We start from the raw sequence: 9623 nt of genomic DNA, 5'->3' as shown, positions 1-9623 counted from the left end.
ATGTAATTACCGGTAATTCAGAAAATCTTTTCAGGACCCCACCTTGATGTTTCRGGACCCCACTTTGGGTCCCGTCCCCAACTTTGGGAAACAGTGAGCTAAAGTAATGGAACACTAGTTAAAATAGCTGAAAAAGCTACAGGCTAAAGGGAGCCAACTGCTAGCCAAAAATAGAAAAAGACTAGCTAAAAGTTGCAAAATACTATCTTAAAACAAAAAGTACAAAAATGTTTGCTAAAAACAAAATGTACCAAAATGCTAGCTAAAGAGTAAAAGTTGCAAAAAGCTCACTAGGAGCTAAAGCTAGCAAAAGGCTAACTAAAGAAAAGTTAAAATATGAAATAATCAAAGGGCACAATAGTGTGAATACCGAGTCAGCATCTAAAAAGATTTTTTAAATATTTCTTAGACAGTTGAATTTTAAGGAAGTGCTGACTGAGCAGCTGGATAGATGTTGCATCAGCTTCACTTTGGGAGGTAAAACTGAGCTGACATGGCTGCTGTCTGAAGATGAGGTTGTTTAAGATGAAGATGCCTTGAAACTAAACCCGAGTTTCTGTGAAGATGCTTCACAAACGACTGGAAGATGTCTGTAAAAAGTCCAAAAAGTCCAGATGAGGTGTTCAACAAAACTTAGCCCTGGACCCAAGTTAAACACAGATTGACATCACAACATTATGACAACACTGCACACACAGCTGTGTTTCACAATGAAGGTGGTGTGTTCAGGGTGATGTGCAGTGTTAGTTTTCCACTTAGTATTTTAAATTTAGGCCCAAAGGTTCAGCAGGTGTCACCTTTTCTCTGTATCTCTATCTGTTTAGTGCTGGACAAGAATTCAATATCCATATATATGGTCTGTTTKCCTTTCCTCTTTCTCTCTGTTGGTCTCTCTCTTTTTTCATCTTCTGTCTTTCTCTTCTCTCCCTTAAGTCTGTCTTTTTATCCACCGTTGTCGAGGCGGGGGACTTACAAATGCTCTACCTCTGTCCATCTTTTACTATTTCAGACAGCTGAAACTTTCACATAGAAAGGCTAAAATACACCAAACTTGAAACAAGTCATCTATGTTATATGCCCRACCATACCATGTGGTCATATGACATCAAAAAAACTCTGCCACCTGACAACAGGAAGTGGACATTTTTTTTTGCCCTGGAAAGCTCCATCTCTGACCCTCTTGACCTAATCAGCATCAAATTGTGTCAGAACACAGATAAWAAGTTGATCTCACTTACTTTCAAGCACAAACACTTTTTGGTGAAAGGCGTGGTCATGGTGGTACGTCGAAGTCAGACATGATGCCATCGACATACGTTTGGCTCTAAATTCCACATATTTCAGCCAGTCTACACCAAATTCACAATGATTGATCCTAATCCACCCCACTACAGGAATGCTGTCTAATTTCTGGTGGGTGTGGGCTAATTAATCCACAGCACCCCCTATAAATATTTAAAAAATGAGCCCCAAGCCAATGCTTGGACCTGGAATCATGAAATTTGGTACACGTGTAACGTTTCAGGACCTACAAAAAATGGTCTTGGGGTCCAATYCCCACTGGAAGTCAGCTGTTTTGGATCAAAGTTGCCAGTTTGTCTCTTCTCTTGCACATGTATCTGAGCTAACTCCCCCTACAGCTTTGATCCTGCAGACTCACATGCTGCATGCTTCTCTCAACACTGAATGATGGCGGGATGGTGTGGGTGTGGCAGAGTGGTGAATGCTGATGCCTCGCCGTTTGCACACAGTTACCTCTAAATCACACATACATGATCCGATCTGCACCAAATTTTGTGCGCATCGTAAGGGAGACCTGCTCAAAAATATATGTACAGTATAGTAGTTTGACAAGATTCCTTTAGCCCCCCCGTCCGTCTCTTAACCTTATGAGATGATTTAAATAATGAAGGCCTGTCATGATTCCAACAAAACTGCTAACAGTTGGTCACTGCTGGATAGAGATGGGGGACACCAGCAACGTTTGGCGTCCTATTCTATCTTGTCAGTGTGCACACTATTGTGATTCGTTTCCCATCCAAGTTATCTCCACTTTGGCACGCTTCTCCTCCTGCATACTTTGTCCTAGAGATGCCATTGTAATTTATACCTGTAAAGCTCCTGTGTCAAATGATTGCTATGCCTTTTGGTGCCTGCACAACTTATAGTTTTTTGAAATATTAATGTTTAAAATCAAATAATGGGAGTCAATGGAGCCTTGCATTGGTCCAATACTGCCCTATGCTGTATCTACTCAGTACTGCACCATAGTTTAATAATATTTAAACTCAGTAGTTCAGTGTTTACAATACAAACATGATTGTATTTTGATATTTCACTTTAATATTGTCCTAATATTCCTTTATTGTTGTAATATATCACAGTTTAGTGTCAACAATTGCATTGGCAATTTGGCCTCTTTCAGCACACATACAAACTTAACACTGGGAGAGCCTACTGCAACAGCTCATAGTCTCATGGTGAACACTATGGGCTTTCATGCGGGAGATCAGGGTTCAATCCCAGCCATAAACATAATGTTTCACTACTACATATTTTCTAATTGTCATATTCTCACACAATTACCCTCAGTACAAACAACTGCTGACTTGGCGGGCACAAGCTGGTACTTGATTAGCAAACACATTTCAACTTGGTCACAGTTCAAGCTGCAGGCAATGGCATGCTACAAGGCAATGCACACTTGTTTATACATCGTAAAAACCCGTGTCTAGTTTCCATTTGTTTTTTCCTTAGCTTGTCTTTCTTTTTGTCTCTCTTTYCCTCTCTGTTTGTGTCTCACTTCATCTGTCTCTCTTCTGTCCTTCCTCATTCATTCTGGACTCAGCAYGTCACATTCAGCGGTGCTTCCTGTTCTCACTCTGCTCCTTTCACTCCAACCCTCTCCTCATTACCTCCTTATCCTCGGGTTGTGGCGTGGRTGGAGTAAGTTTGTTGTTTTGTTTTTCTTATGGGCTTTAGGTGATTTGCTGATATATGTTTTTCAGCAGCAGCGTAWTCTAGGGTGAACCGCTCAGTTTGGRATTGTGAAAACCCCCAAAAAACAGGAAGCACTGAATGCACCAGAGGGTTTTTTTAACACTCTGTAGACTTACTGGTTGGATCTTGACCCTGTAGGTTGCACGTGTGTGTAGATGWGTGACAGCGGCGTGTGTGAGGACAAGCCCCCCGCCCCCCCTCTCAGGATGAGCAGCCAAGGAGGAGGAGCCAAGGACCCCCAGTCAGCCAACCACAACTCTCGTCCGCTGCCGTCTGCACCAGAGGAGAAGAAGCCCAGAAACAAGATCATCTCCATATTTGCGCCTGACAAAGGTGCAACATTTAGAGAACACACACACGTTACTCAACACACACGTCCAACTTCCTGTAACACAGTCATGTGAGGGAAGGGCACATTGACCTTTGACCTTTTCTCGTGCAGGAAGCAAGAAAAAAGACAGGCCTGAGATTTCCTCTCCCTCAGACTTTGAACACACCATCCATGTGGGCTTTGATGCTGTTACCGGAGAATTCACGGTAAATCTCTACCCTTTTGTGCATTATGGTTTATATATTTATTTAAAATATATATATTGATTATAATTTGCTGTGTAATATTTTTTGTTAGTTAACTGAAACATTGGGTTAGCAATGTTTGGCATAAAATAAGCAACAAATAAATTTGTTTGCTGGATGTGTTTTGATAAACTACCCAACTAATTTGATCATTAAGTTTAATACTTATTATTTAGAGGTAATCCTATGAATTATTTTTGTCACGTGTGACTTAAACTTTCCCCCACTTTACTCTTGCAGGGATAATGATAGCATAAGTGTCAACACAACAAACTGTTAAAATCAGAGACCGCAACTTAACCAATGAACTCCATTTAGTGTATCTCTTTGTCCATAACGAAATTGTTTTTAATGAAATACAAAGTCGCCGTGCATCATTTGCTCTGTTCCTACCTTGTTTTGCAGCATAAATGTGCATCAGGGGTGGGTTGGCTGAAACCCCCTTCACAGCCTTGGCTCAATAAGAAAAGCCAAAAGGCATCTAAAGACCTCTGCATGGTCCATCCCAACCTGTGATATCTGCTCTCATTGATGTAGTTTAGTGATGAAAATTACGCCATTTTGTTCTAAACTTTGTGTCGCCCGCCCAGTCTTGGTCTGGGCCGAACGTTTCGCCACGCTCCACATACAAATTTATTGTGTGATTGGTCAAAAGTTCGTGGGCGTGTTTGTTTAGGCTGAAAAGCGCTTGGACATGGGAATGGCGGCATTTTGCATCAACTACTCCGCTTCCCGAAGCCAACTGTTRGACCTGCAAGCAGACACTCATAAAGAAAGTCAAATGACCTTAAACTCATAGGTGGAGAGAACACAAAYGTTACCCATGGAGGAATCTGTCTGYCAAAAGGTGTGGTGCTTTAAAAATGACWAATCTGTGGCCATATCGAAGTGGAGATCCCAGAGGGAATAAACCTGTGCTGTGACGTGTATAGCAGGATGTATACTGACAATAAAGCACACATCACCATAGTTTCCACTTTATAATCCCTTCATAACAGTGTGGACAGTAGGTCTTAAAAGCCCCCCTGTTCATTGGGAAATAACTCGATATGTCACCACTAACTTCCAATGTCCAGAATTTAAGCAGAAATGTTTTTCGGTGCTACTATGATGTATTTTTTTTTCTAGCCTGAGCTTGTGCATCAGGAATGTAGGTCTGTACCATTGATACGGAAGTCCCGCCTACACACCCCTCCTCTCACTGACAGGCTGTTGAATTGTCAATCGTAGTGTAATATAACTTAAATAACTGATTTAAACAAAGCAAATTTATAATTTACACATTTGAACATGAGAACTACACAAATCAGCAAAACGTCAGGAGCTTAAAAAATGAGCTGAAGTGAATTCAAATATTTTAGTGAAGAAAMTGTCCTATTTGTTTACACAGAGGGGCGAGGCTTATAAATTGTGCTCCAGCCAGCCACTAGGTGGTGCACGGACTTTTAGCTTCAGTTTCCTGCTTCTGGTCCTCTGGCTATATTAGCCTATAGTCAGTACCAGGTAGGGATTTGACAGGGCCATTTTATTCATACGCAAAGCATTCTGGGTAAATGATGACATCAACTAGGTCATCGGTGCGAGGCTGCCAGCGAGCTATATCCACCCTGAAGGTTAATCTTGGACAATATCTGATGATTGACACTTTTAAATGAAATCAGAGAGCGTTGACAGAGAGGAGAAGGTAGAAATGACTCAGCGTGTAACTGAAAATATGGATGGAGGACAACAGAGCTGCTTCATGGAAGAAGAACCTCAGCTTAGCCTGTTAGCTTTAGCATTAGCCCAGATGCTATCACCATATATATGTGCGCTACACATTCTCGTCTCGTCTCTGAGGTCCTCCGTCCACATGACAGATAGGAAGGTAGAAATGACTCAGCGTGTAACTGAAAATATGGATGGAGGACCTCAGTTTAGCTTGTTTGTCATGCTAGTGACGAGCTAATACATATAAGGCAATATAGCGTGAGGGCTAGCGCGAAGGCTAACAGGCTAAGCTGAGGTTCTTCTTCCATGAAGCAGCTCTGTTGTCCTCCATCCATATTTTCAGTTMCAGGCTGAGTCATTTCTACCTTCTCCTCTCTGTCAACGCTCTCTGGTTTCATTTAAAAGAGTCGATCATCAGATATTGTCCAAGATTAACCTTCAGGGTGGATATAGCTCGCTAGCAGCCTCGCACCGATGACCTAGTTGATGTCATCATATACCCAGAATGCTTTGCGTGTAAATAAAATGGCTCCATCCGTGTTAAAATATATTTAAAAAAATTTACAAAACTAAACAGACTGCAGTATTTTTACAGTCTTTATTTTACAGTTAAAATAAATGTTTATCACATAAAGTTTAATGTTACAACTAATCGTGGATCCCTTGAAGAACTTTCTTGGTGTAGAGATTATGAAACCTTTTTTAAAGAACTCTTTTGACATACTGTATTCAACTTTTTTTAGATAGTYCATGGCCTTACAGCATAATTCTTCAAGGAAAATTCATACATGTCAAGTTGTACGGATTGTCTGTAATTTACACAGACTTTCCATCATTTTGCAGGTATATGGGTGTATAGGGAAATCTCACTGATTTTTTTCAAGTTTAACGGATTTTTTCAAAACCTCAGTTTCAAATTYATTTAACGTGCCAGAGCCTGTAGGATGTTAAAAAAACAATAACATCAAATGACCATCTTCGAACCTGTTCTGCTGCTAGTAATGAGACTAGTAATAAGTTCTGCACTTACTCCTGCGTGCTTTGCAGCAGGAGCTGTCATCTTCATGTCCGACAGCCCCGCCCCCCAGTATCGGAATCGGTATCGAAATAAGCGATTCTAGCACAATATTTACTTGGTATTGGATGGATACCAAAATTCCCTGTATCGCCCGCCCTTACTTTCAAACTACGTTCAGACCGAACTCTGTCTACTGAACTGCTGCTGACGTCATTATGCTCTTGTGCGATGCTGCGTTCAGGACAAGCATGGAAAATCTCCCACTCTTACGCCAATACGGCTACAATGATATGTTTAGTTACCGAAACATGGTTTGATGTTACGTGAACAGGTTCTCGGTAGTACTGACAGAATTCGGTCGGTACTTTAAAAAGTATCGAATTCGGTACCCATCCCTAGTACCAGGTGCCAGTATAAATAATAATAGTAAAAAATGTTGTTAAAGCCTTTTATTCTTCAAATTTGCCCATTTTATATAGCTTTTGAATATTTGAAAATGACTGCTTATTTCATTAATTAACATTTCGTTAAAGTCACACTTAATGTATTAAAAAAAGGACCAGCTGATATCATTTTAACATATTTGTGTGGTGCAGTTTTTTTATTAAGTAATAAATGTTGGAAATGTTTTGTCTATAAATAAGAAAAGTTGTCGACACTTGCTTTTTTTGTTGCGTCTAACTCAGGCACCACATGAGCAGAAGTTTCAAATGTAAAACGTCAGCTGCACTTGCAGCTGTTTCTGTAGATCTGTATTTCTTTTTTTCTGCTGCTGCAGCCACACATAAAGAGAAGCTGGAGTCGATATTCCAGAAATGTTGATCTTATCTCTGGAGGATTTCACCGTGAAGACGCAGGGAAAGTCCCAACAATTTCCTGTTGGTTTTGTTGTAAAAACCTATGAGCCAGGATTGCGGCATTTTTAACTGAACAGCTGTAGTTAAACTATGAATTTGTTAAAGTTATGAGGTCAAAATCTTTTCTTCATTTTAGATTATACAGCTGAAACTAAATATTGCTGTATTAGTTCCTTATTCAGACGTTTTTGTTTATCTGGTGTTTTAATTTTCCTTCCTTTGATGTGCAAATGTAGATCAGAGTGTTTGTTGTTTGCAGGGCATGCCTGAGCAGTGGGCCCGTCTCCTGCAGACCTCCAACATCAGTAAATCAGAACAGCAGCAGAATCCCCAGGTTGTCCTGGATGTCCTCAAGTTCTACGACTCCTCCAGTGGGAAACAGAAATACCTCAGTTTTTCTGCCTCGGGTCAGTTTCCTTCCTGTCAGCAGCTCTGTCTGTGCACACTCTGACTCTATCATGTCTTTAAACTTTGGTTTCCATTTTTTTTCTCTTCTAGATAAGAGTTCACAGTTGGTGAGAAGCTTTATTTAATATTTATTTTACCAAGTCATGACTACTTACGTCCAGCAGAGTGAATATCTGTCATTTTGTTTTATTTGCAGCCAGGTAAACAAGGTACGGCCACGTCACCTTCAGGCAARGATGGGGATGATGATGATGACGATGCTCCGCCTCCAATTGTTGCTCCACGGCCAGAACACACCAAATCTGTGAGTGCCATATTTATTTATGCAAATAAGACAGACAGTGTTCCACTTCACTGATTTACTGCGTGACACATGAAGTTATTTATGAGAGTTTTATTAATGGTCTAAGCCTGGGGTCTGCAGTCTGCACACATTTCTGCTCCTTCTTTCACAAAATAAAACGTGACCAAGGCTTCAAAACTAAATTTGATTTAAATAAAGATAACACAATTTGATGAGTTTATTAAAATAAGAATACTAGTGTGTTACATCATCGAATTAAAAAAAAAAATAAAAATCAAAACTTATAAAGAGTAAAAAAAAGGGGTACTCAGCCTTAAATAAAACTTAAATACTGATCCATTCAGGCTGAATAATACAAATATTCCAGTTTTTTTGCATTCCAATAAATACATTTCTTAACTGATTTGTACAATTACTCCAGGCTTTGATAAGTTTTTATCAAAGACTAATCTAAATTTTAATTTTCAACAAAATAAGAATGTTTTTCTATATATTTGCTTAATGTACGTAAAGTTAAATTAAGTGGCTAATAGGCTAACACACTACTAGCACAGACTGATCAACCTGTTTTGCTCCTTGTCTAAATATTACTAAAATAATATTTTCTGTTAAAATAAAGTGTTAGTTTTGAACACTGAATGGATGTATTAAAATATTAAAAGGAACTGAAACTGGTTGAGTAAATTTCAACCAGAGACTAAACTGCAGTTAAAAATTAAAATTAGCAAACCTGAGGCTGAAAGCTAAAGCTGCTAATAGCTGAAATGAGTGAAACAGTAGTTAAAAGCAAAAATTAGCAAAACTAACAAAAATTTGCATAACAGGTTCTATATTAGCAAAACTGTAGATGAATGTAGTTAAACAAATGCTGATGCTATAATCAACAAGTAGCTAAAATGAGGTAAGCAAATGCTAAAGCTAAAACAACCAATTTTTTTGTGAAAATTTGCAAAACTGTAGCTAAAAGCTCAAAGAAGCAGAAAGATTTCTAAAAGTAGCAAAACTTAAGGTAAAACCTAAAAATAGTGTAAAAAGACAAAAAGCTTGTTTGCTGCTAAGGCCACAGATGATTTAGCGGCATATTACGATGGATGTCTTCATGTCTCTGATGTTCCACAGACATGGACACGTCAAACATTACGATGAAGAAACAGGTGTTTGAACTCCCTTCACCCGTCTGCGTAGTCTCTGCTGCAGGTCCCTGTCCCGTCACTCCTCAGCCCCCTCCACATACTCATCTTTAGCACAGATGACCTCAGAACTAGTGAACAGTATTGAAGTTATATAAACAAAAAGTCACATCACAATATTACTGATTAAGATCAGTGTTTTGGTTAAAAAAAGCACAAAGTAAGCAGAAGTAGTTTCGATTACAAAAAAAGAAACCAAACATTCAGCAGCTCGCTATCACTCAGTCTGTCACATAAAGTTTATACACAGGCAGAAACTTGGACAGGACTATGGCTAAAACTAGCCTGTCTAGTTGTGCTTGTAAATATAAATATTTTTGGTGAAAGTCCCAAGAGCCCCATCAGGTTGCAGACCCTTGGTCTACAACTCCTTCACTATGATCTAGAACAGTGTTTCCCAAAGTTGGGGTCGGGACCCAAAGTGGGGTCCCGAAACATCAAGATGGGGTCCTGAAAAGATTTTCTGAATTAATGACATTTTTGCTTTAGTTGCTACAAAGGAGTGAGGTTAGTATATTTAAAATGGATAAATGTAGTATAAAAATATTGTTACTATGCCC

General features: G+C 39.4%; 1 protein-coding gene across 2 annotated transcripts in view; it reads left to right on the top strand.

Moving 5' to 3' along the window:
• LOC106523594 (serine/threonine-protein kinase PAK 2) overlaps nt 1-9623 on the top strand; it is a 26833-nt gene that overhangs the window by 6927 nt on the left and 10283 nt on the right. For both annotated transcript variants that reach the window (XM_014017078.1, XM_014017079.1), the window contains exons 2-6: nt 3139-3333; nt 3443-3537; nt 7421-7568; nt 7660-7676; nt 7766-7873. In XM_014017078.1, the coding sequence (XP_013872532.1) occupies nt 3156-3333; nt 3443-3537; nt 7421-7568; nt 7660-7676; nt 7766-7873 (546 nt within the window). In that variant the 5' untranslated portion in view covers nt 3139-3155. The remainder of the gene's footprint in view (nt 1-3138; nt 3334-3442; nt 3538-7420; nt 7569-7659; nt 7677-7765; nt 7874-9623) is intronic.

The sequence above is a fragment of the Austrofundulus limnaeus genome, unplaced genomic scaffold (genome assembly GCF_001266775.1).
Source record: "Austrofundulus limnaeus strain Quisiro unplaced genomic scaffold, Austrofundulus_limnaeus-1.0 Scaffold160, whole genome shotgun sequence".
NCBI lineage: Eukaryota > Metazoa > Chordata > Actinopteri > Cyprinodontiformes > Rivulidae > Austrofundulus > Austrofundulus limnaeus.
This window is presented reverse-complemented; position numbering and strand designations above follow the sequence as displayed.